Source organism: Lates calcarifer, linkage group LG17 (assembly GCF_001640805.2).
Source record: "Lates calcarifer isolate ASB-BC8 linkage group LG17, TLL_Latcal_v3, whole genome shotgun sequence".
Lineage (NCBI taxonomy): Eukaryota > Metazoa > Chordata > Actinopteri > Centropomidae > Lates > Lates calcarifer.
Window position 1 is genome coordinate 17,199,032 of NC_066849.1, and position 27,808 is coordinate 17,226,839.

At 39.4% G+C, this 27,808-nt stretch overlaps 2 protein-coding genes across 2 annotated transcripts in view; one reads left to right on the forward strand and one right to left on the reverse strand.

Annotated features, from left to right (window-relative positions):
* Positions 1-9,577, reverse strand: part of si:zfos-943e10.1 (GRAM domain-containing protein 2B) — a 17,429-nt gene extending 7,852 nt beyond the window's left edge. The window contains 1 exon segment of the mRNA XM_018673052.2: positions 9,375-9,577. Coding sequence (XP_018528568.1) covers positions 9,375-9,466 — 92 coding nt within the window. The 5' untranslated portion in view covers positions 9,467-9,577.
* Positions 9,578-13,907: 4,330 nt separating this feature from the next.
* gipc3 (GIPC PDZ domain containing family, member 3) lies at positions 13,908-27,306 on the forward strand. The gene is made up of 6 exons (XM_018673049.2): positions 13,908-14,970; positions 18,908-19,093; positions 19,419-19,599; positions 23,947-24,056; positions 24,815-24,896; positions 26,988-27,306. The coding sequence occupies exons 1-6, from the start codon at positions 14,677-14,679 to the stop codon at positions 27,137-27,139; spliced, it is 1,005 nt and encodes a 334-aa protein (XP_018528565.1). The 5' UTR covers positions 13,908-14,676; the 3' UTR covers positions 27,140-27,306.
* The last annotated feature ends 502 nt before the right edge of the window (positions 27,307-27,808 follow it).

Here is a 27,808-nt window from a genome sequence, read left to right on the forward strand (position 1 = left end):
GTACAATCATCATGTACAATCCAAAGCTAACAAATCAACCACATGTGCTGAACAGAAGATCTTAACAAGGTGATGATGAGAACTTATTTAAATAAAACCAGCTTTAGTCAGAGTAGGAAATCAACACCAACCATCACACAAATGCTCCTCACATCAACCTCAGTTCGGTATTTGGTTACCTAACAATCATGGCTCAGAGGTCTTATTCATAAAATCACTCTATTTCTACAAAAATAAAAGAATTTTTGATGATTACACTGTCATATTTCAGAGGAATGGGCTTATCTTTATGACATATTGAGAAATGTTTATTGGTATATGCTGCACGTCCGCTCTAGCTGTGACTACACAATTATACCTCCAGGCTGCTTTACAAGCTGACTTACGTAGGTTCATGATCTAAAAATGACAAGCCTCTACAAATATGCCATTTCAATAAAGTGTAACCGTCAACAAGTGAAAACTGTCTCATAAAAGGAAGGTTGCAGGATTTACTAAAGCCAATGTGTTGCTCAAAGGCCATGGCCTGTCCTTGACCAGGAACAAACAAGTCACAAACTCATTTAAAGACAACAGAGTCAGCTGAATTCTACTGACACAAATCTAAACCTGTGAATTATGTTAACAACGATACCACAGGAAACAAAACATGAGACTGCACTAGACAAGGTGATCTGAGTGTCTGAGTAAAGCCTCCATCTAAAGTAAAAAGAAACTTAACAAAACTTCAACAATTAAAGACAAAAACAGGCCACCTTACCTGGTTAATTTAAAGCGCTTTGATGAACGAAAACTCATATACCTACTGACAGTAGGCATTTCCCTTCCTTAAGGGAAAAAAAAATAAACAAAACTTGGACGCTCTCTATAAACTATACACGCTGGCTCACACCATTAAAGCTGAAAGTAAAAAAACAAAAAACACCAATATAACCCCTTATAAAAATCAGATGTTCCAAATGTTGGTCCACGATGAGTTTTCGTGCTAGTTAAGTCAGGGTCCTTTACAACATCCTGTCAGAAAAAAACTGCTGCTGTGTTGCCGTATGAATGTGCTGGTAAAGAGGAAGCCACTTTGTGTTGAGAATGGTGTGACACTTCGTAGTGGATGACGTCAAACTCAGCCACTCCCCCAGAGCCAAACAAGCATGAAAGGGCCCAACACTTCAAATCTCTAACATACACACACACATGGAGTCAGTGGAGCGCAACACAGGCACTGACACGTTTAAGAAAATAAGGCCCATCTCATAAAATCTTCCACTGACAAATATTATCCAATATCAAAATCCAGTCTTGTTAGGATTTGTTCTGGTGGGGCAGAGCAGGATCAGAGACCTTTTAAAACAGCTGTGTGTGTGACTGAGAAAGCAAAATACTTGTGAGGTGCTCAGACTGGCCCTTCTAGCCTGATGTAGGAGTGGTGCATTATACTTGTCTCCCTTCAGGCAATGAGTCTAACCAAGGAAACAGAAGAACAACACAACTTTAAAACTCAGTATGTTACGAATCGGATGAGAGAAGTCAGATGTTTGAGAAAAGTCATTACTATAATTAAAATGTATAGTATATTTACCCTGACCATAGCCTCTATGCCATAACTGAACAATTTATCTACCTCGTCATATGAGTAATTGGGGTAAAGGTCAGACAGGAAAAGAAAAACATAAAATGCAACCTCAGCTAAATGCTCACCCTGTAATTAGCCTCGAATGACTATTAAATTGGTAACCAGTGACCCTTAACCTAATTTAAACACAAAAACCATTCAAGAGATGTTTGTGCAGTGGGATCTATTTACATTCAAAAACTTGAGCAGGTAACAGATCGTTATAAAGATGTCTTTTATTATGTTTCTCAAATATAAATGGTTATAAATAGCATACACAGCTTGTAAACTTTGCAGCCAGTAAGCCACTGTGGCTGGTGTTTAGACTAACGCAACAACTTGTGAGAACACTTTCATAATCATAGCTGAAGCGTTGTGTGTTCATGTGTGCTCACCTGACCTATTTCCACAAGGCAGGGAGGGTTAAAGCAGCAGGGTAATATAGGCAGTTATCAAAGGCGACGAGTTGTTTGACTTTCTCAACAACTTCCTGTCTTTACTCAGGACTAACCGTAACCACTAACAAGGCCATGTTGAAGCCGCTGAAGTTTCTTGTAACACTCAGAGAGCCACCCCTTGGTTGTTTGAATAGGTTGTGCTCTGTATTTACAAAAGCACTCTTTAGAAAATCAAAACCTTGGGTCAAGGGTCGAAATTTCCCCCCAGAGGCTGGAAATTTTGAAACTTTCTTGGCGATATCATCACTGATAAGTCTGTGTATAACTCTGATGACAGACACTCGGGTGAAAATGATCTGGACCCTGATTAACATCATGTCTCTACAGTTACTGTCAGTACACACAGACAGCCTGGCTGTTACCCACCAAATTCTACTGTGTGTGGTGTTTATTGCAGTAGTTCCAGGAAATATTGTCAGCGCCGTTGTACTGTAAGACTGAAACTCTAGAAATTACATTTCATGCCAAGCTTACCAAGCCTGTCTCAATCAAGGAAACTGAGTCAGCCTAACAGCCTATAAAAGTGTTCAAGGCCAAAGCCATTACATGTGGACAGGTGCGTGACAGTAGCTTCTGTACAGTACTGCATTAAAGTGGTGTTTCTAAAAGACCGCTACACATTTACAAAGCAAGAGGTGGCCTACCTGAAATGGGTGTAATGGTCAGATGGAAGCCTTGACCTCTGACCTACTTCCTTATTGGACTACTGTGTCATACTGCCTGACAAAAATCAATGCTGGACCTAGTTTTACCACTACGCCTGACATTTCAAAACAAGCATAGGCATGTCAAATTCTCTGCAGCACCGGATTAAAATGGACATACACAAGGTTAAAGGGGTATATTCATCTGGCCTCGCTCCAAAGTGCAATTTGTCTCAGGGGAGGTGAAACGACAGCACAAAAATCTAACTCACATGATTATATGTTCTGTGAAAGAGAGATTACTGACAAACACATTACAGCTTGATCCATGTCTTTATCTGAATTTGTTCTAGCATTATCGTCAGAGACCAGACAAATCACTTCATCACAGACGCTCGATGGCCATTAGCTCAGATCTGTGACTGCTGTTTTCCTGGATTTAGAGAAGGTCTACTGAGAACAGTAACTGTAAAATCATGAAAAATAACTAATGCAAAGCACAGACATGAGATTGTTGACCACCTGATATAGGTACGACAAGAGTTTTACAAGCTCAAAATTCTCTTCCACAGGTCAGTGAAAAAAAAAGACATATAACCAGCCTTAGCTTTACAATAAAGAGAAAACATAGCCAAACAATTAGCCTACATTTACTCAGTGTTAATCAAGTCAGCCCTGCCTTATCTGAGACAGTGCAAAAAGAGAGAGATCAGATCAGAAACTGGATACGTTTGCTTGATTTACCTCCCCAGGTCCTCAGAGTGATGACAATCGGCCACAGGACCCTGTTGGTTCAACAAGCCTTTCCCTCTTTCCATGACCAACTAAATCTTCCCTTCTCGTCTTCCACAGTCAGACCGCTTGTAGCCACTGCTTTTCGAGGCAGCTGAATGACAGCAAAGGTACCTTTTGCACTTAGATCCTGAGCACTTGCAGCCAAATCAGAAGGGTGTAAAGGTCTGCTTTACTGCAATGTTTTTAAAGCGCAGAAGAGCTTAAAGTGCAAGACAGAGCCAGAGCTAGAAATACACAGCAGGAAAGGGAATGAGAAAGAGCAGACTGAAAAGAGCAAAGAAAAAAAAAAAGAGTAGCTGGGTCTCAATCCCAAAATGCCCTCCCAAGCTTTGTCCTCTCAGTCCGACAATGTGTTGTCGTGGAAACAGTTAACAGTGGAAAGTAGATGGTGAAAATGTGGGGGGTTAAACACTGAAAGGTTATTTTCAGTTTAGAAGGCTTAACAACAACATTCAAAAGCCTGTTCTCAATAACAACAAGGAGATGGCTTTAAAAGCAGCCAGAGTAATGTGCATAACAATAGTTAGCTCATAGTCTTTGCAGGGGGTGTAAAAGGAGCTATCAAACACATGGAAATTTGTGTTTGACTAGAGAGAAAGAAAGAAGGAAAGAGGCTATTTCTATATACTAGATATATCTAGTCCAACTGCACTTGTGACACAAGTCCTAAGATAGCCACCACATATCACTCCTTACCTCTACTGTCTAATCACCACCTGCCATGTTTTCACTGTAAACCTCTTGGCGTTGAGCTCCAGGATGAACACTGTGGGATGGCTGTGTGTGTATAAATAGGTTTCTGCAATAATCAAAATGGCACAGGTTTGATCTTTGCTACAGCCATGTGGCCTCTCAGAGTCCTTGAGCCTGACAGCAGAACTTCTGCCTGTAAATTTTCTGCTGGCTACCAACAATATAAAATGTAAATGATGGCCACTGCTTTATCCTTTAACCCTGCTGCTCCTGATTGTACTAGTTCCTAAATCTCTTTACACATAGTACAAATATTCCACAACATACAGCTTACATCATTATCTTAATCAAGCTACTAAAAAGCAGTAAAATTCTGACCCCCAGACAGCAGAATATCTCTGATCAGTTCATCCTTGTGGCGTTTGGGCAGAAAAAGGTTGCCCTAGAAGTCACTTTTTTTGGATTAGCCAGTAAAATATTATTGAATATAATGTAAATCGGGGATATATTTACATCATAATGCTGCCAAGTGGATAAAGGGGGATATTTATTCATTCACCTTATACAATAAACTCATCATACATTCCATGTGTACATACTATATGTGTTTTTCCATGAGCTAACTTGTGTTTGTCACACTTTTATCTGCAGATAAGACTTGTACAATGCTTTTGAGGAGGAGCAAGGGCACCTGTCATGATAGTCATGTTCATCTTTGATCTAGAAAGATCAGAGTTCACTCAAACTTGAAATTCTCTTCCTATAACCAAACTGAACATAATCATTTGAGTTTTAACATTCAAAAATTGCTACTAACAGTTTGAGGAAATATTTTTGACTTTCTAAACATACTGAATTGCACAAATTACAATGCATGTGTACAAGGCAGACACTGGCCCTTCTATGATATAACAGGGCAGAAAATGCCACTTTCTATTCAAGTAACCAGCAAGCTAAACATTAACTCTACACTGGGTTCATAAAAGATGACTGAATGTTTAAATTCACTATAAACTAGCTTCGACCAAGGTGGGGGCTGATTTCTCCAGCACAGGACATTCCAGCCGGCAAAATAACTCCTGAGGGTGAAGAGTTACGATGCTTTCATTTGCTGTCCGGGGAAGAGACAGATGATCCCAGGAGTCCTGCTGCAGACGTCAGCCGAACGTCAGCTGGTCCGCAGTGCTACTGCCCCCAAGACAAGACTGTTTCTGTATAGAATGCTTATGTCAAAGCTTTCCCATAGCAAATGCAACTGCTGTAAGGACACGAGCACCGGGTTCACATGTGAGCTGACAAAAGTTTTACATGCATGAAATCTCTCTGAAATCAGCTGAGCACTAGCAGAACCAGATAGCATAAGAGCACCCTCTTCAGGAGAGTCATGGATAATTTTTGTCATGTGAACTGCTGATTCACCATCATCCAATCAAAACTGTTTATTCCAGAGCAAGACAACAGATTGTTACAGCTGTGCATTATTGAGCCAAATGGGACAGTTGAAAATGTCAAAGCTTACCAACTAAACCAGACCACTGACTTCAAAACCAACCACATCATCTGAGAGTCCTAATGAGTGATAGTTTTAGGACAGTGTGCCACAACAATCAAAATTAATTTCACTGCTCAGTAGGGTTTACTTTTTGATTCATAATCAGAAACAAAAACTGGCTTTAAAGGGATTATGTGTCTGTGCATACGTGTGTGTGTGGGCTTTAATAGAGCAGTGAGGATGGGGAGGGAAAAGAACCAGTGGTGATGGCAAAATAACATGCAGTCTGTGGCGCCTTGCCAGGGCTCAGTCTGCAGGAAAACTCTGTGTGTGTATGTATGCCAAGTGGAACAGAGAGTGTGTCTGTATGCATGTGTAACAAAATAACTGTGTGTGTTTGGGTGGGAAGTCACGCGGCCCCTGTGCATGCACCATCTCCCTCCACTTTCTCTGTGCTAACTGGGCACAGAGACAGAGAGGGTCTTTCTTTAAGGCGACTAGGCGACCAGGCATGTGGGCAGGGGGGGGGGATCTGGCAGTGGTGTGGTGTTGGCTGGAAACTCCCACCTAATTTAAAAATCATTAAAAATGAAAGTAGGCCACTCTATAATATTCAAACACAGCTCAAATTTAATGTAGAGTAACATTTTTGTTTGTCTTGGTTCCTCAGAACAGCAGGTTATGTGGATGAAGAGTCCTATCCAAAATTCTTAAATGTGCCCAAGGCATTTCGAGTCCAAAATGACACATTCACTTGTAGCCCTGAAAAGCTGATACAAGGTAATTTACAGCTAAAACAGTACTTTAAGAATCTAAAATATCTTCAAAAACAGAGCATGAGGGTTCATCTATGTCTTATGTTGGGCAAAGCGTATTAAGGATTAAGGACAGCACAGCACTAGTAACTGCCTACTGAATACCTCCTGACCATAAGTATATGTCTGTGTTCACACATACATAATTGGCTCATGTAAATTCAATTAAGTGAGTCATTCAGCTATCACAGGTCTGAATAACTGAGGTTTTGCTTTCTCTCTGTGTATTCACGTGTATTTTTTTTTAAACATTCCACCACATTTTTCATGTGAAAAAAATTGGCTAATGCATTGTATGGATGGCAGAAATAAAGTAGAGTGCTGTGGTAGAAGGAATACTCTCCTGAGGGTGAAAACTTTCTGAGCAGGGTGGGTTTTTTTTTTTGGTTGCTGCTATTTTTCCGACAAATACTACAGCCTCCTATGAGCAGATTACCTTGATACAGATTATGCCAAGGTAGTGTCCCCACTTTCCCAAGGACTAGGTTTATCTAAAAAATCAAGATTAGTATTTTTTAAAAAAAAGCTGACTTGCAAAGTCTTTTATGGCCAGTGAAGCAACATTCTGTCAGCAAGGCATTAATATCCTCCTGCTCAAAGCTGAGCAGAACCCTGACAAGCTTTAACACTTCACACTTACAGATAAGCATCCATAATGCCCCATGTGTCTGGAATTGGACTGACCTATGGCAACTATTCTAGGTGGAATTCACCAGGCTACTGTGACTATCACAAGGTGAAACAGTTACGAAGAATATAACCTTTTTTCTTAGCTCTGTGAGAAGGGCAGAGGAGTTGTCATTAGCACTAGCCTGACAGAGGCAACAGATAAGTTCAACCATGACCAGCTGGTTAGTATGCAACCCTTCATTTAGCAATAAACAGTCCTGCGGATGTGGTTTTCATCCTCTAACTTGGGCTTTCCCTCTGCGCCTGCAGCACATCTCATAATTTAGACCTACATGGTCTACACTGCCCACAGCGGCAAGGAAGCTCTGTCCTGGGAGCATCTTCCTGGAGCCAACAGGACGCCTGCAAAGCTGCCCCACCCAGCCTATTCCAAGCTTCTCCATCTCAGCAAGCTTTGCAGCTATACCAGGTTCTTCCCTATGTAAACAAAGCCATTCAGTTTTCTGACCGTGAGCCTTGCAAACCTTAATGCAGGATAAATTACAATGAGCTAGCAAATAGGTGTTCAGTGTAAAGTCATGTGGTGTACTCATTCACCACCTTACACTAACTCTGAAACTCATTCATTTCATTTATTTGCCTTTTCTGTCTGCATTAAGGAGATTTAAATACTCAAAGAAGAAACAGATTAGAAGATAGAGAGCATGAAATGACTTTGGCTGGAGGTTGTATTTATATGGACAGAGCCTTTCACTGAGCCACAATATATGTGTGTGTGTGTGTGTTGTGGAAACAGATAATCACCCCACATACCATACTACAGACACACCATAGCTATGCTGATAACCAGCAGGTTATGTCTGATTAGCAGGGCTCTTGTACAGCAGCAAATGGCTATCTATGGGGAGGAAAGTGAAAGGCAAAGCTCAGAGGACAGGGAGTGCCAACTGTGAGATACAGGAAGCATTTATATAACACCATGTACCACCTGTGGTTGACTAACTGGGGCTAAAAATAGGCTTTTCTGAGAAAACATATACTTGCTTGTCCCATGTATGACAAGTGTGTGCATGTGTGTTTCCCTGAGGGATAGAGGGAATCACAATATACGTGTACACGTTTAAAAGAGAGTGAGAGTGAATGTGGTTCTGCATAAATGCCTGTCTGCCAGGTCTGTCCTGGATCGCAACATGGCTGGATCATCCATGATCATGATGGAAGAACATACAGTGATGCCAAACAGACCCACACAGAGTCATGATTTCTAGGCAGAAGGCAAAAGCAAGATTAAGAACCAGCCAGATCTGGACTAGCTTTCTTTTATGCCACTCTTCCTCACGTAATGCTGTGTATTTATGCTACTGGGAATGGATTAGCCAGCTACTAGACACAAACAACATATGTAACACAACACTTTAGGACTATAGGCTAATGTGGGTCAATCATTGTGTTCTTGGAAATAAGCACAATGATAAAAGAAACAAGGGATTTCAAATGAAATCCCCTGCCCTGTCTTTGTACAAACACTTAATAGAAAAGGCTAGCATTAAAGAACAGAATATATCATTCATGGAAGAACCAGCACCACACGTTTCTGCTAACAAGTACTTACATTTTAGCACTGGAAAATATTTTTTCCATGATTATCCAAATATGCCTTTAAGCATATCACGGGTGCCAGGTGCTTGGGTCACTGACAGCTATATCAGTGCCTTAGCTAATGACGTGATGCGAAGTTTATGCTAAAAATACCGTTTAGACACCCCACTGATGGATGTGCTAATGTAAACTAATATTGCAAAGATGCTTCAAACAGTCAGCGTTTACAACAGTCGAGTGTATTTTTATACCGACGCCAACACGGACTGCTTTTAATGCTAAATGCCAATTTCAGTGAGTGTGAATAATACTATCAGTGTTACGTTAGCTAATACTAAAGTTGATTTAAATGCCAACATCCTCATCCAGGCGGATGGCTAGCTTGCTAGCATTATCAACACACTGACTGAAAGAAATACTGTCCTCGCACGGACATTTCGATCACTCAAAATCACTTCTTGAAAACACATTTCCTGGCTCTGTGTTTAATAGTACAATAATATGAGATTAAACAATTCAATCTTAGGATGAAGGGCAGGCTGTTGTCAGCAAAGAAATGCTAACCGTTAGCTTCCACCCTGTTGATGATGCTCACCGGCAGATAGCGGTTTTTCAGCTAGCCACATTCATTTCGCTTACCTCTCTTTCATGAAGTGCTTGATTCTGACAATGGCCTTCTCGTCGATCTTCCTGAGGAAGGTTTTCAATCTCTCTCTCTTGTTTTCAAGCATTCTTCCCTCAGCCAGAGTGGTGGTCGGTTCGTGTAGAAACGACGCTCCACGCCAAACGCCACCGTTCTTGTTTTGGCTTCTGCTTTTTTTTCTCCTTCTCACTTCATCTACGGATGATTAAGATAATGAGCTTAAATCGGACCAAGTCTATCAGCCAATCAGCGTCGGAGACGACTTGGGAAAAAACGGTCATGTCAGACTGGTTCTCCAATCAGAACAGGGTAGTTGGCCTACACCGACCGCCCATTACCTAATATGGTAGTAGGGCAGTTACTTTCATGAGAGCTATACAAAGTAGGGCCTGTGTTGTTAAAGTGCAAGTGTGGTCCTTTTAATCAATAATTAACGTATGAATTTAACATTTCACGTGTGAACAACATGGGGAATTCACATTGTGGTTGAACAGCAGTCTTTCATGTGCCACATCACACCACCTGCTTGATATAACAAAGGAGATAACTGTTCAGTACACTAGGGTGGGGCATTTGCCAGGAGTGTTTTACATACAGCTTTGCATCCACAAACAGAAAGCTGAATTATACTGTATGAAGGTTAATCTAACAAACTATTGTGAGTTATCTTTGACGAACAGATACAACATTTAGGCTTTTAAACCACAGTAAATCACTATGTTCTTTTAAAAAGTGGAGTTGCAGAGCAAATACTGGGTAGCTTTGGTTTAATGAAATACAAAAGCTGGCAGCAACCATTAAGTTAAAAAGTGAAATTACTTGAGTTTCATGAATCATAATGAGCAATGAAACCAGTGAACATTTACTCTTTTTCTTAGAGAAAGGAAGTGGAGCCCAGTGACTAAGAAGGTAAGTCAATTGCTCAGTTGGTGGCTTTTAATCCAATGCCACAGCATGTGACACTTCATTTTAGCCCAGTTTTGTGCATAAAGCTAATGATCGGCCGAGTCTCTCACCTCCCCCCGCACTGGAGGAAAAAGGCAACAACCACAGAAACAAATGTCACACACCTGCTACAATCAGCAGACCAAGGCCACAAGGCCAAAGTTTAAAACTGTCAGTTAAGTCACACTGTAGTCACACTGGATAATTTGTGTGATTTACTGTGTGTGTGTGTGTGTGTGTGTGTGTGTGTGTGTGTGTGTGTGTGTGTGTGTGTTTTAATGGAATATGCTCAAGAGGGGTGGCATATTGAGACAACTTTTCCATGTTAAAAGCTTGGGTTTAAGATACTCTGTCACTCAACCTGAGCCTTGACCTCCATGTGAGACCTCTCCTCCGACCTCCAACCTCACCCATAAAATGTAAAAATACAGAACATTGTTTTATCTGCCTTAGTGATTTTTATGGCCAAAATTAATTGAAGATTTACAAGTTTTTGTACTGGGTTATGAATTTCGAAACCTTGGGTTTTGAGAAACAGCTGAGCTTAAAAATGATGGTCAATCTAGCTATAAACCTGCATTTCTTAGTTCCTCTAATATTTGTACTCCAAGATTGAATGTTTTTTAAACTGTGACATTTTAGGAATGACATTCTTAGGGAGAATGATTATATTTGTCAATTACAAATTCCTGATGTCATGCATGGTATGTCACATCATGACAAATTGGTTGCTCCCTCTGATTTCTGTACAGCTTTCTCATCAGTGGAGTGTCTCACCAGTCTATTGATAAAGACCTTGAGCACATTTTAAAAAAGATAAGCAATCATTAGAGCAGCAGTTTAAAGAAATACGCACAAATCTCAGTATTGAAACCCCCTTTTTTTCTCACCAGGCAGCTCAGGCGCCGCCACGCCACCAGGAACAGAAGAGGCAGTGTACTGCCACATGACACAGCGAACACGCCACCCTCACACAATCTGGCCTACGACTGCCAGCCCCCAGTCTTGCCTCCTGTCTCCTCCTCTGCCAGGAAACAAAGCAGATAGAGAGGAGGAAATCACGCTTCATAAGGAAGTATGTGATGCAATAGGGGTGGGGGGTGTAGATGAAGTGTAGGCAATAACAGGCTTTTCTGTATTGAGTCATCAGTGAGAAAGCTGGATTAGTAATTGGGCAAAGTGGGGGGGGGGGGGCTATCCCAAGGACCCAGGACTCACAAAAGCCCCAGCTGTGGTGCGATGGTTGGTTTGAGGCGATTTGATTCATCCAAAATTTGTATAGTATCATTCCTACCTGACCTCGAGGCCCTGTCTTGTAGAGTGGTGTGTGTCAATGCTAACAGCATTCTTGTCAGAAATAATCTATCTATTCATCAGAACAGCTATTATATTTTTGGAGTAAATGGAAAAATCCTTTAGCATTGGACTGGTGATTATGTTTTCCTTTTCCTACATGAGGATTTTGGAGCCACAAAAAACAAAAACAAAACAGCTAGCTACTATAAATTTACTGACAAATAGTCAAACAAATATTGTATCTCTAGGCTACATCTTACTACTGCACATGAATATCTTGAGTTTGTCAAGTGTGTGGAATTGGAAATGTCTTCAACACATTTGAAAAAAAAAAAAACAAACAAACAAAAAACACAAAACAAAAAAACCCAAAACACGCCACCTGTTACAAGCCAGTGAGCTGAGAGTCATGTGACAAGGGAATATTTAATATTCTGTTTGATTTTATTTACTGGCTTACTTTTTTTTTGCACCTCTCTTTGCATAATCACTTTATAGTCAGCAAAGTTTTGACTGGTTGTCATGATTTTGAATGCTACAAGTTTCATAATTATTTGCATGTTAAGTTGCTGACTGGTTAATAAAGTTTCAGTTTTACATGCATGTCTCTCAGTTATCCACAAACTGTGCAACCAAAGGCTTTGCTTGCACATTTTGCTTGCTGAATCAACAACTGTAAATACTTGAACATTTCAAAAATAAGAAGAGTGGTGTACCTCTTGAAAATTATTGATGTAAACAAATAAAATTGACAAAAATGCTAAGCTAAATCAACTTTTGTTCCTTAATAAGCTGGTGAACAATGAAGAGCTTGATGTTAGGATCATGGTGGTGTGTGTCCTTCAGAAGTAAGCAACAGCCACTTTGGAAATTCACAACATTAAATAAAGGCCCTTTCCTGTTCAGCAAAACAAATATTTGTATTTGTGCTGTCAGTTATACATCCAGGAAACCAGACCCAGTCTGTTACAGTTGTTGTTGACATCCGTTTGCTTTAAAAGATACAGATGGACATTATCACATATATCTCTACAAGAAGAGAAAGGAAATGTCCTTTGCTCAGAGGACAGCTTATTATCTGTTGCAAAAGGAAAGTTTTGCCAGAGATGTCCTTATTATCAGCTGCAGGAGTAAACACTCTGACCTTGGGAGGCTAGCAATACCTTGGCCTGGAAAAACCAGGCTGTGACGCACAGGCAGCTGCAGCCACGCACGTTACAGCACAGGTGTATAGAAATGCTTATGAAGCAGGATAAAAAGGGCATCACAGGCTGTACACCTACTACACAGTGATGGAGTAAAGTAAAGCAATATGTTATGGCAGCATACACCTTTATTTTTTTCTCATTTATTCTCATTCACTGTTCCTTAAGACTGGAACTTGCACTGTGCTACACTTTTATACATTCCTCTGCTGCTAAGATTTATTTTTATTGTAATGTACATATGTATAGTGTGTCTATAGCTGTTTTTTTCTGTCTGCATATTTTAAAGTATGGTGTCTTTGTCTGTCTTTTTCTTATGCCAAAAGCTCCCAAACAAAATTTCATTACGTGGTGCATAATGACAATAAAGAATTCTTGATTCTTGATTTTATACTGGGAATGCAATTGGCATTCAAATAGGAAAGATTTTTAACTTCAGGCATTTAAAAAAAGCGCCTAATTGAGCATCCTAAACCTTCTTTTAGCATGAATACATTACGAGTCGGGAAAGAAACTTTGTCTAAGGGGAATTACAAATGGAATCACAGTGCACACATTCCCCGCATGGCATTTTAAAATGAGATTTTTGTGGAATTTCACATGTGAAAGAGAGGTAGACAGCTTGTTGTGGCCTGACATAAAAACTTCCCTGATTTTCCCAAGTAACACATCACATGGGAGTGAGACAAACTAATCTGTCAAGGGCAAGTGATCACCATAGCAGAACAAAATGGGAATATGTTGATTAGATCACAGCCTCTCAGTGTTATTCAGAAGAAACTGACTTTTTGAAAACATCTCCTCATTGTCTACTGAGGCACCCATTCAAGCTGCACGTCTTATTGGATTGGCTGATGAGTGGAAACCCCCTTACCAAGATGTCAGGGTTTTTCATCATACATTGTATGGGACCTTAACATTGTTGCTATTTTTTGGCATTAGATATTTTGATCCAAGTCAAAGTGTTCAACCATTTCACAAAAAGGACGCTTTCATTTCAAAAATTATTAAGGCACAAATATATCAAATTTAATCCGTATTTTAGAAGAATAGTGAGTAGTTTGTGTTTTTGGTTTATAAAGAGTCACAAGATCATTCATAATGAGACCTTGTAATTTATTATTATTTCAAGGGCTTTTCAGTCATGTGAACACACATTTTGGTACAGTAAGGCAGGAAACTAATTTTTAAAAACATCTGTTTACCAGCCCATACTGTCATCATTAGTGTATCCATGGGCTGTCTGTGGGGTCAAAAAGGTCAATGCATCACCAAGGATTCACCCCAGCAACAGCATATTGCAATGTGGCCAGCAAAGGTGGGGTGGGGGGAATTACTCCCTCCCCAGTGATATCATTTTACCTATAACACTGGGACATTGTCTGTGGCCATCTCTGAGTGGCTCACTTTGAAAGTCATTTTGCAGATATGCAGGGCATTTTCACACTTCAGGGGAATGTTCTCACATTCAGGATCATGTGTGAGCAACATGTCTCGCAGCCAGACTGATAGAGGGGATTAGATTCTCAAACGTGTCATGTTTATGAAGAAACCTTTACCTAATGTGTTTTGTTTGTGTTCTCTTTGCATGAGCTGCTAGAGTCTCAGGTGTAACACATACAGTCCTCAACTCAAAGGGTATTGGGTTTCTACCTGGTAGGGCTTGGCTGGCCTCTTCTAGATACTGTTACCAGGCTGCTCTCATCATTAATTCATCTGCACTCTTCACCACAAAGCTCTGGGTAGCTGGTTGATCAGCGAAGCAGGGGAAAGGACAGTATCTCTCTCTCTCTCTGCCAGAGCAGCGCAGCACCAAGGCTCCCAGAGGAGGACCGCACCTGAGCTGGGGCCAATGCAGAACGGGGAGGCTATGAGCCCGCAGGACTCCAAGGCACCAGGGGCCGAAGCCATGGAGGAGCAGAAGGCCCAGAACCACAGCCAGAATGAGGGGTGTGTGGAGCCCACAGCACCACCGCTCCCTCCTCCTTCACCACCGCCACCGGGGCCACCAGAATACCCGAGGCCTCGGCTCATCTTCCACACCCAGCTGGCTCATGGGAGTCCCACAGGCCGCATCCATGGATTCACCAATGTTAAGGAGCTGTATGCCAAGATCGCAGAAGTGTTCAACATCTCTCCTTCAGAGGTACAGAACAAACTCAGCTGTGCATTTAAACTTTATCAGATTACTTGGTGGCATTTCCAGTTATGAAAATGACCAAGATAAAACACTAATTTCTTTGCGTCTACTTCTTGCATTTCTGGTCTGGCAGGCCAGTTGCAAGTAGGTGTTAGGTTTCCATTCTAGGCTTTTTTCCATGATGCACTATTGAAGATCATTTGCCCTCACTACTGACTGCCAGACTTTGTACTCAGTCTGCGCCTTGACCAGGATCAATAATGGGAACAAATAACCAAATAATGTTCTGTAGTCAGTTAACACCACACATACTGTATAACATAAAAGCTAATGGAAGTGACTTTTGAGCACAACAAAACCAGGTGATGATTGCCAGCATTAAGTTCAGTAGTGCTTCATTCCAGCTCATACATAAAGGAGATAATATGGTCAACTAGCATCCTTTCAAAGGGGCTCTCCAGTGATTTAGGGTGGTCTCTACAGAGGCTGACAGTCCCTATATAGGTGAATCTCCACACACATGGGATCCTACATTTCTCATATTGCAAACATTATACACTTTCTGCCTTGTTAATGTCCACACAGGCTTTCTTTTCTGATGTTGCAACGTCCTAGGCCAATCCTAGATAATCCCCTGATGACATCACTAAGGTTATTTTCTCAGACTTGAGGAAGCCTCTCCAGAGTCACATGAGACATTGGATGACTACTATTTTCACAGTCTGAGTACTATTCCACCTGACTTTTAAACTGACCTTTATGTGTAGAAATGGTATTTCCCATTTCAAATAACCCATGATGTAACATTACATAAATATCTTTATACTACTGTTATATTGAGTGCAACTGTTAGTTAGTAAATTCCAGGTAGTAGTAGTATTTCCAAAATGGTTATACATCATTATGGTACTAAACAGTTAATTCATAGCACTGTGGTTTGTAGTTAGGCTACAGCAGCAGAAAGGCCAGACTCACTAAACCTTTAGTAGGTCAGGGCGGACCAAACCACACTGTAGCCTGATACTGCTCTAAATACTCAACATAACCAAAGGCCATGGGCTCTCTGAGGCACAGACTTCCAATGTGGACATCACAGAGACAGTTACACTTATTTTTTGTATGTCAGGCAGGCATTTATCCAGCGCAGCTGGCAGTAGATGTAACCGTGGAGTGATCAAAGAATGTGCAGGAGGAAATTGATAGTTGAGGAAAGACTGTAGGGAAGTTGTAGGAAACTATTTTCTGTCTTATGTTCACAAACATAAGACATAAGTTTGTTTGCAGACATCTTAGGCAAACAGTGGTAAACAGACATAAAACAACACTGAGCATATTCACAACTAAAATCACTGCAAGTTACATTATTTTTTAATCATTAAAAATGCTGTTGGTTGCATGTGCAATTCAATTTAAGTAAAGGTGATGACTGACGGTTCTGCAGCTTTTTTGTAGTATATTATGGCAACACATTCAGCAACAGAGCAATAAATGTTTGGCATTGACCTTATCAGTAGCATTATGAAGGCCAACGCGAAGGTTTATCCTATCTGTGTATTGCTACCTGCTGAAAATAAATGATTAGAGCTGAAGTGATATAGACTAGTTTGCATTCTATAGCAACAAACCTTGATGATCTTATCAGGCAACAGCCACAGTCGTCTCTTATGCCTGTTTCCCATATGTTACGCAAGTTTCTATTCCCAATTGCTAACTGCTAGATAACTATTTCTGGGAGGAAACCGTCAACTGGTGTTAATTAACATAGGATTTCACAACACATTAAACAATTACTTTTAAACTCTTCCTTCATCCCATCTTTGATATTACATTTGCACTGTGTAATTTAGTTGATGATCTTACCAGAATGACATAGAGTGACAAAGAAAAAGATCCGGGGGTATCTATGAGTTGTGTGTGTGGTGTGTGTAGAGTTTGTTGAATGTTCTTTGTGTAACTCTCAGACTGATTTGTCCAGTTGTATTATGGACTACATTTCTGTGAATTGTTTTTGTCTGACTATACATGTTAGCCATGTAGCAGCTTGGCAGTCTGTCCATGTCACAGTGTACACTGCTCAGTGTGTGCTGGAATAATCCCCAACAGTCCTGAAAGAATAAGTAGTTTAGATAACGGTTGAAGAGATTACTATTGGTAGTTAGCTATGCAAGGGTTGGAGCCTCACATTGTGGCAAATATATTACAATAAGCAGAAAAAATTAAAATAAATGAACCTTGTGTCATACTAAGTTGTTTAAAAACAGTTATATCTATGTCTAATACTAATAATCCCTGTAGTGAAAATGACAAGAATTATATATAATCACATATATTTAATAACCTGTATATCTACAAGACCTTGAACTGCAGTCAGACTTTTATATACCAGACTTTCTAGGAGAAACATCAGACAATTACCTGGTGATAGTGAGAAGTACAGCAGTTTCCTTGACCCTCTGTGGACTGAACAACAGCAGCAGCATAAAACTACAGTACAGCTAGATGCCGGAGAAGACCTTGGACTGCAGTCAGACTGTTCTACTTGCCAAGAGAATTACTATGAGCAATATCTAAACAGGAACTGCTCCAAGTGAGATAACAGTTCATTTGGGTTATCTTGAATTTCCGATATGGATTATAAAGTTAAACTTGACCCTTAACCTTAGGTTTCAGAATATTAAATTTAATACTCAGGAGATTTAGCAAAAACAAAAGCTACTTTACAAACCAATTATAGTTATAAACCATAAATCAGAATAAGGAAGATCATTTTCCTCCACTTTTTCAGATTCAGATCAAGAAATACACTGTGACTAGACTTTAAGGCAACCTAAAGAGAAGAGATTCACAGGTTCAATCCCACAAATTCCAATGTGCAAATGTTGTTATTTAGGACCTGTATTTTCTCAAATACATGGCTGATCAGAGTTCAGGATTTCAAGATGCAAGACAAATCTTAATTCATCCACTATCCTCTAAAAACAAGTATAATTTAAGCACATGACTCAATATGAACAGAAAAATAAATCTAACTTGTCTGTTTGCTATTAAGTATTTCTTAGGTTTAATAATTAAGCTTGAAGTATACAAAGGCCCTTAATGAGGTATCACAAATTTGACTCATAACAAAATGGCCACAACAGCAAAACCAAATCATTTGACCCTACTGCCCTCTGGTGTTCAATCTCTATACAGCACATCTAAAGAAATTCTTTTGGGTTCCATTTGTTTTGCGATAAAACAGGGGGAAGAAAATGAAACACTGGGTAATGTTGCAGGATCGTAGCCAAAACAATTAGCCTGTCTCTCATGTTGTCTGTGTAATCAGTAAGTAGGACCAGCCATTGTTATCCTCCAAAACATAAAGCATTTTTTTTAGGGATGATGAACTGATCTTCTTAAACAGCAAGGTAGGATTCTTGAGTGCCATTTACATTGTTATTTTAGAGTCACTTTTGTCTGTCTCACGTAAATGTATTAACACAAGTAAAATTTGTTTTTAATTCCACAAAGCCTTCATTTGTTTTTGGTCTTACATCTAAGTTGGAAATGTAAGAATGCTTACTGCACATTCACAGGCAGAAAAAAAGAAATGACTGATACCAAAACAACATATATAGAAAACAAGCTGTTTTTCTTAATAGTGCTTTACGACAAATGCTCTTAATATAGCAATACTACTGAAAATAAATAAAATCTAATAGGGTCATGAACTGAAAAAAAAGAAAGAAAACAAAAAACAATAATTATATTTCTGCAGAGCTGATAATCTTCTGTTTTTATAGAGTATGTGATCTTTGAAGTCAGTGTTATCCCTGTATTTAATTATTTTATTTTGTTAGGTATAATACATATATATTTGCTTTTGCATGTGTTAATGTTTAGATATTGGATTCTGAAATAAATAACAGAAACAATTAACTTTTTTTCCATTTCCTTACCCCAGATCCTGTTCTGCACCCTCAACTCTCATAAAGTGGACATGCAGAAACTACTTGGGGGGCAGATTGGACTGGAAGACTTCATCTTTGCTCACGTCAGAGGAGAAACCAAGGAGGTGGAGGTGACAAAGACAGAAGACGCATTGGGCCTCACCATCACAGACAATGGAGCTGGATATGCTTTCATTAAGGTGAATGAGTGGTAGCCTGAGCCTCTAGAGTCATCATTTGATTAGTTGAAACTTTCTGCACATATGTTATGTGTTTTAAAACATTCACCCTGCTTGTTTTTTTTTTTCTTTAGCTTTTATTCATGATTTACTTTCACATAAAACATTAAGGGTTTTGTTTGTAATAATCTTATTTTATTAAACAACGATTTAAGGGTGCATATGTACCTCCAAGAAAGTCCTATGATATGGCTCATTTAATATGAGAAGAATAACAGGCACTTTGTAGGAGGCTGTAGACTGGGCATCTACATGAATGTGAAAATTTTTAATCTGTTTTCTTTAGAGAATAAAAGAAGGCAGTACTATAGACCGGCTGAAGACTGTATGCGTTGGTGACCACATCGAGGCCATTAATGACCAGAGCATTGTAGGGTGTCGACACTACGAGGTGGCTAAGATGTTAAAAGAGCAACCGAGAGGCATACCCTTCACTCTGCGCCTGGTCGGGCCCAAGAAGGCCTTTGGTGAGTGGACAATGTTTCATGCTGTCTGGGATTTATGGTTGTGTGCTCAACAGACACAGACTAGAAATCCTAAACATGTACTTTGAAATCAATTAATTATTTGCACTACTTGTGATGAAAATGAAAATGAAAACCAGCAGGGCTTTTGATGCTGAGACGCAGGACTGGATTAAGGAGCAAGATGTAAAAGAAACATTGTTTCTCCACTCAGTGCTATCCTAAGCTCTCAGCACTCATAGGAAGCAGAACTGTGATTTTTAATACTGACATTTAATATCATGGGTGCCAAAATCTGCCCCCAGAGTGTATTTTTAATGACAGGACCGTCCATGCAAGGTGTAGCACCAGCAGTTGATTCCTACTAATCAGGAGGTTTCACACTGTTGTCCACTTTTGGCTCGAGCAGTTGATGGATTTCAGCACACTGCAGTATTTATCTACATCTTATCAGCCAACAGGAAGAAGAGACAGTAACATTTTAGAGACTACTGGCCAGCTGCCAGTGAGCCTGGAAGAGTTCTTAAACTTAGTTGCTACAATAAAGTGAGCAATATTATGGCAGTGGTTGTTAAGCTTCAGCCAAAATTATTGTGCGTGACAGCAGATGCTTGAATGTGGCTCTGCGGGGCCAGGTATGGCTTGGTTAGGGTTTTCATTTTGGTAATCCAATAAAATAAAGTATAAAAGTAAATCTTTTCGGTTGTGAGTAAATTCAGTTCTTGTTTACAAACTGAGTCTGTGACACTAGAGAGAAAATGTGGTGCAGTACTTTTGTCTTGGTTTTTGTCAAACAGTATTTATGCAGTGCAGTGGAAATCATCTCTTTCAGTTCAGTTACTGAAATAAGTTTTTTATTCCCAGCCATGCATGCACAAAATTAAAAAGGCTTTGAGGGATTTTTCATCACATCAAAACCACAGGCGGAATGGAGGCGCCTCAAAAAGTGGGTAGTGCACAGAGACACATTTTAATATTCTAAGGTTCATGTCTAGTTTACATTTAAACTCCAGGCATAAGACATGCAGAGAAGAAATAAAGTAAAGCCTTTATATGAATACAGAATACATGAATCATCCTCCACAGAGGAATACACATCCATAAACATATTTGTTCCTCTAAGAGGACCCTCACATAATGCATTTGTCAGCCCCTAATTCTAACATTAGATGTCACAGCTATATACCTAACCTAAACACTTACCCATGCCATAACCTAAACCAAGTTCTACCTTAATGCTAAAGATGCCTTAACCCCTTAAAAAAACTTCCTCCCAAAACTTAAATTGGTCCTCATAAATACAGCACATGATCATAAACATGTAGTTGTCTGAAGTACCTCACTTTGCTTTGCAGTCATACAGCCAAAGAAATTGTAAATATTTGATCCAGATTATACTTGCTATACTTACTTTCCCTGGTGCTAGAGAGACCTTCATTTACATTTCAGCCGTTTATCTGCCTGGAATAAAAATGAGTAAACAGATTCATTGGGATACAGTAACTTGCTCAAAACCAAGTCCCTCACAGGTAACCTGGCTTCTTCCTCCAGCTGTTGCTGTTGCTGTTGTTGTACATTAATGTGTTTATCTCTTAGATTATAACTAATATTGTCTCAGTGTAAGCTAAGGAATGTATTTATCTCTTTAAATTAAATATTAGGTGACATCAAGTGATAATCAAAATGTGCTCTTAAGCAGAGCAAATTGTTTTGCACTTTGAAGCCTTGACCTTTTTAGGGACAGTCTCTTTCACCATGAAGTCATCCTTCTCCCTTTTCACTTCCAAGAAATGTTTTACCTGTCAAAACAACAATGAGTTGCTTATTTATTGCATCTGTTTTAGAACAAGGAGAGACAATGTTCTCTGGGATTTTGCTTATCAGACAGGAAGCAAAATCCATGGTCAACTGGCTGATAACAATCAGTATAACTTAGGACAGTGGTACTATGCTTAATGTACTGGGAAACAATAAAATAGTTGATTAAACAATCACAACTCAAGGTCTGCTCACTCACTTGTTCTAGAGGTTTCAGCCTTGTCAGTCTTCATCTACAGATTGTGTTTGTGCAGTTGTTGTGGAACTGTAGATGTTCAAACTCCATGTTGACTTTGTTTTGTGAAATGATATGTTCAGGATCTAGAAAGAACATAAGGCTCAACAGAATTCTAGTCAAGCAACACAATCTGGTTCTTGAAGTAACATCATGTGATAAACTGACCTCAGGCATACAGCAGGTGTGTCTGCAGTTAAGCAAGAGTTGCAGTTTAGTGTCTGGTATGAGTGATGAGCAGAGCAGAACACACATCGCATCATTTCCGTGTGTAAACACAGTTTTTATTTACACAAGTAAATTAACATGGCTGCCAAATCTTTATGTGATGGACTAGATTTTGTGTGTAATACGATGTATTACTCTGATTAGAATCCTGAATGTAACTGGGCTGGGATTTCATTATGGCCCTAAATGTTCGTATCCACATTGCAATTCAAGATTCAACAGTCATTTATTGTAATTCCTTGTATCAATAGAACTGCAGTTACAGTTGTGAATACCACTGCGTATACATACTCAAAGAGAAATTTTAACATGATATGGATAAGGATGAGAAACACCCACACCCACACATACAGAGTTGAAATAAGAGCGTAAGATAACAATATAATACAGTAATCCTGAAATTTTAAAAGTTTGTGATAGTTTCTGTGTCAGTGTTAAAGCCTCAGAAGTGTGTCCAATTAGCACTGTATGTTAATCTTTAACAGGGATCTGACCATCAGCATTCTTTGTTTGGTTGTTTGTTTGTTTTTGACCATATAAAGCAGCTTGCAGAAAGACAAATGCTGCTACAGTTCCTTCCTGGGTATTCAGCACTGTTAGTGTGACCTAGCTGATGCTGACCTCGGACCTCCCTCAGGAAGCGGCTCAACTCTTCTTCAGAATCAGTGACGTCCTGTGTAGTAAACACAGATGTGCAACTAAATGCAGATTCCACATGTGTTAAAAATAATTCTCTGAGAAAGACAATCACATAAGAAGTCATAGACGAAGAGCTTCCCACATACTAGAAGCTCTCTGGCAAGTGTTTGTTGCTTTGAGCTATATGGTAACCTCGGTCTGCGAACATGCTCACTATACTTTTCTATTTGTCTGTAAATCATGAATGTTTGTACAAATTTTGTCACAATTCAGCACGCTGAGATATTTCACTTGATGACAACACTGACTTTGAGGTGGCACAAGATGAGGAGTCACACAAAGGTCACCCCTTTTACATATTTTAGTCTAAACCAGAATAGTTAGACCTATTGGCCAACAGATTGGACTTTGCTATCCCTAAAATCCCACAGCTGTCAAGTCTAAAAATGACACACTAATGATGATGATGATGATGGTAATAGCATTTTTCCGTGTTTAGCAGCTGATTCATAGTCACCAACTTTAATGTTACACAAAGTTACATGGAAACAGATGGCCTGGAAATCCACAAGTCACGTATACTTCAATACAGAACTCTTCCTTTACTGGAAAAGTTCTCATCATGGACCATGCTAATGATATCATACAAACAGAATTAGCTCCAACACTATTTTTTCCTGTGGCTGAGAATCAAAATTTTAACCGACTACATACTGAACTTGAACTTTCTAACTTACAGGCAACATACAGTGACTTCAGACAGTATTCAGACTACACTTTTTGCACACCTTATTGTGTTGTTGATTTAACTGTAAATGGACATTTTTTGCCATCTATCCACACTCATATAACCCATAATGACAAATTGAAAACATGTTTTAAGAAATGTTTTTACATTTTGTGCAGCACAATAGAGTATGCAAAAAGAGAAGGGATCTGAATACTTTCTGAGGCCACTGTGTTTCTTTAAAAATGACTCTTTGTTTTACCATGCACCTAATTCACTAAGCACTCACTAAAACCATATTTCATGCTTAAAAACTAGCAGCAGTGTAGGTGTCCTCATGTAAAATGAAAAAAAGTTGAATGTTTTGTGAGGAATGAAGCACACATCATCATAAGGGAATGGTAATTATAGTGCTGTGCTTGCTCTCTGTTAAATATTTCCAATAAACATATGCTGTGTAGGAAGAGAAATCTAGGAGGGTGTTAAGGTTTCTAGCAGCCATTTCTTGAAGAACAGTTAGAAGTGACACTTGTAGAATCTCAAACTTAATCATTGGAAGATCCAAATAGAAAAGACAATGGGGTGAGCAGTGCTGTGTAAAAAAAACACAATGTCGCAACTAAATAAATATAAGTCCATCTTTGACTGTGACTGACACTCTGTCAATTAAATGTTAACGTCCTCTTTGTGTGTGTGTGGTCAGACATGATTGGAATGAGGACCAGAGCCCCAAAGTCTAATGAGGGCAAGATGGTGAACGGAAGGGAGACCCTGCGTCTTCGCTCCAAGGGTGCTGCTACAGTTCAGGAAGTGGTGAGTTTCACATGCTCTGCTGGACAATGACCGCTTTAATGCCCTGTCACAGTCAGATAGTGACACATTTCCGCATACATGAAATAATGACTCTTTTTTTCGTGTTTTGTGTTCGTTTGATTCAAAAGGATTGAATTTGTCTTGAACATTCCTCGTTTCAGGGTTGTTTGATGTGCTTGATCCTGCCAAAAGCCTCTAGAAGCCCGCTGTCCCATGTGGGCCATTAAAGAACTGACCTGAATTAAACTGAACTGAGCTGGACTGAGCTAAACTGAACTAAAGTAAACAGAATACAAGTTCTCAAACACACAATATCCGTTACTGCTTAACAAACAATGATTCTCAACTTTGTTGGAAGTGACCTTTGTAAACAAAGTAATTTTAACTTCCTACTGTTCAGTACAGGATGTTTCATGCTACACTGATGACCTGAACCCACGGACCATTTTACTTTAAGACGCTTAGGAGGCTGAAAAGGTTTATTGGTTTTTCAAGAAGTGACACATTTACATTTACATAAACAAACAGTCAACACCTATCAGTGATGCTTGTGTAAGGATCAGTAAGGTTTCATCATCTTTAGACTTTGATATATTTATATAACAAAAGGATAAGTGATAAACAATAGCTAGGGATATTCTTAGGCACGCTTTAGCATCAGGAGATATGTTCTCAGGGAGTTTCTATCACCATATTTAGAGCGTGAACACCAGTGAATTTCCAATAACACTCCAGTATTTTCCTATCTGCTCTGCCAGCAGAATGAGTTTGAAGAGCGGGCCACGAAGAAAGTGGATGACCTGCTGGAGAGCTACATGGGCATCAGAGATCTGGAGCTGGGTAAGAACATCCACATGACATATTTGTGTCCTTAAAATAGACATTATGTTTTGAGTCCACGTAAGGGAGTGAGCCAGTGCTTAAAAGATGTTCACACACAAACCCAGGAATCACTGTGATTATGTCTGGGGTCACACAGTTCTGAGATGAATCATCTTACTACCTCCTCCTCAAGATGAAGAGTAGACCTTAAGTTAAGATTTTTTTTTAATTATTTTTTTTGTCAATGTCAAGAATAAACTTTTGCACTCAATTACTCATAGCATAAGTAAGCATACACACACACACACACACACACACACACACACACACTGCCCTTTCCCAGCCTTTCAAAAAGCCAATGGTCTTGGATGTTTAGTATCCTTGACCCTGTTGTTAACTTGAAAATGATCCAGTAAAAACATGCCTGGTTGCATATCTTGGTCCAAATGATTTACCCTCACAGAGTTTGCTGAGACAGAGAATGTTAACAAGTGCTGTTACTGACCTAATTCTACAACATTTAGCTGTATACATCAAGTATCAATGGTTGATCGAAGCCATCCTTTTACGCACATATATTCATGCACATAGAGATTTTTGTTAGTATACAAAGTCTTTCTGAGATCTTGTATGGTAAAATATGTACATACTGAGATAATGGATAACATGAATGAGAGCAGGTTTAAATAGTGTGACTGTAATTTTGGGAATACATTTCTTCATTTAAGCATTGTTGAGCATGTCTTCATTATGCTTGCTGATTAGATGATTCAGTTTGCTGTGTCAGCCAAAAGGAGTCCACAATAACATCACAACACACGGTTCGTGGTGACAAAGGGTAATTTAGTGGACCCAAAAGCAGAGCACATCCTCAAGACGGCAAGTTGAACTAGATTTATTGTGGCAAGGAATAAAGATAAAGGCCAGTTACAGAATGGAGGGTGAATGGGTGGCAAGCAAACAGAGAAAGGCAGAATCCCAGAGTACAGGGGAAAAACAATTAGCAAAAAGCAATTCACATGGAACACCAAAAACTAGAGACTAAGAAACACTAGGGAACCTCTACATAGCACCACATATACAGACTGAACAATGTGGCAATAAGTGACTGGAAAGTCGGGGTTTAAGTAGTGCTGAGCTGATGAGCTGATGAGACACAGGTGTGTTGGCTGGAGGACTTGATTGGAGCAGGTGAAGAGCGGAGAGGAGGACCATGCCCAGACACACACACACACACACACACACACACACACACACCACACACACACACACACACACACACACACACACACACAGAGGGAGAGAGAGAGATGAGACGCACACACACTTGAACACACAAGAAACACAAGTGAAGGAGAAACAGGAGAAACACAAGGACAAAACCTTGAGCCTTGGCGGGACCATGACACAGTTTATGGGAGTCACATCTTTTCTCATTTTGAATTAAGATAATAGAGAAGATTAATAGATTAATAGAATAAAGGATTAAGATAAAGACTGAGTGCAAGTTTCTAAATTAAAACCAGTTACTGGTTTTAATGTAGCTTATAGGCATGAGTGGATCCTGGAAGATACTATGGGATACAGTATTCATGGTCATATTGCTTTTTTTTAGTATTTCCCACACATAGACTACAAGTGAATGTCCTCCCAAAATATATTTATGGCTCCTCCATGAATTTTCTAAATGGCAGAGGTTCATGAGTACATTTCTGAGATTGCTTCTAAGGAGCATCCAGTGTATTTATTTTAATCTGCTTTTGTTTAATTAAACAGAAGGGCAGTGTTTGGAGGAAATTTAAATGAACTGGGATGCATTGTGCATTTTTCCTGTTAAATTAATGCCTTGTGGAAGAGCTACCCTTTGACATTACAAGTAAAACCATAAAAGAGAATATTTCTGGATAAATATAAACTTGTCCCTTTTGTCTCTTTTTGGATTTTTAATCTCATGATTAATGGGTCAGTTTTATGTGGCAAGAGACAAGAAATAATCTCTCTCAGTGGAGTTTTGGTGCCTCTTGTTGTGGCTTTGGCTGGCAAGGAAGAAAACATTTGCCATCATTTGACTGTGAAACCTTATATGTTTATGGCCTTTCTTCTCTGCAGCGACCACCATTGTGGAAGCGGGTAAAGACAAGAAGAACCCTGATGACTTTGCAGAGGCCTTGGATTCAGTTCTGGGAGATTTTGCTTTCCCTGATGTGTTTTTGTTTGATGTATGGGGAGCTATTGGTGATGTCAAGAATGGCAGAATCTAAGCATTTACTGTTTAGACAGAAGAGAGAGTGAGCTCTGCTCTCTGGCACAGACAATTGGAAAAAAGAAACATGTAGAGGCTTTTAATCCTTGCATTGATTTTCAATCACCTCATTTAATACCACTATGGGCACTGCAATTAATTAAACCATTTCCCATTTGTCCATAAGCAGATAATCAGTCTGAATGTTTTTCTGAATTTTGACAAATCTTCACAGTAAACAAGCAAACAAACAAACAAACAATCAAAAAACAAACAAACAAACAAAAAAAAAACCCACAGAAAATATCAGACCTATATATTAAGTTTCATGGTGTAGGCATTTAGCTGAGGATCTTGCTCAGGATGGAAAGCAGTAAAATGTGTGGGTATTAATTAAAGATAAAAGTTTAGGTGGTCTATAATGGTCTATATGTAAGGGCCCCCCTCCCCTTCCATATAGACCATTGTGAACATTGCAACATTGTGTAAGTAGTGTGTTAGGAAACATGCCTGCAAAACAATCGTCAATCAGTCATCCATCTAGGAATCCAGGATTTCAGATAAGCTGCAGCAAAAAATAAATAAATTTTAAAAAATCCAGGGAAAGCAGGTGTTTTGGGTCATCTTAAAGTCGGAACATATTCCCCTGCTTACTCTCTGTTAACAATGACCTAAAGATCTGCATTTA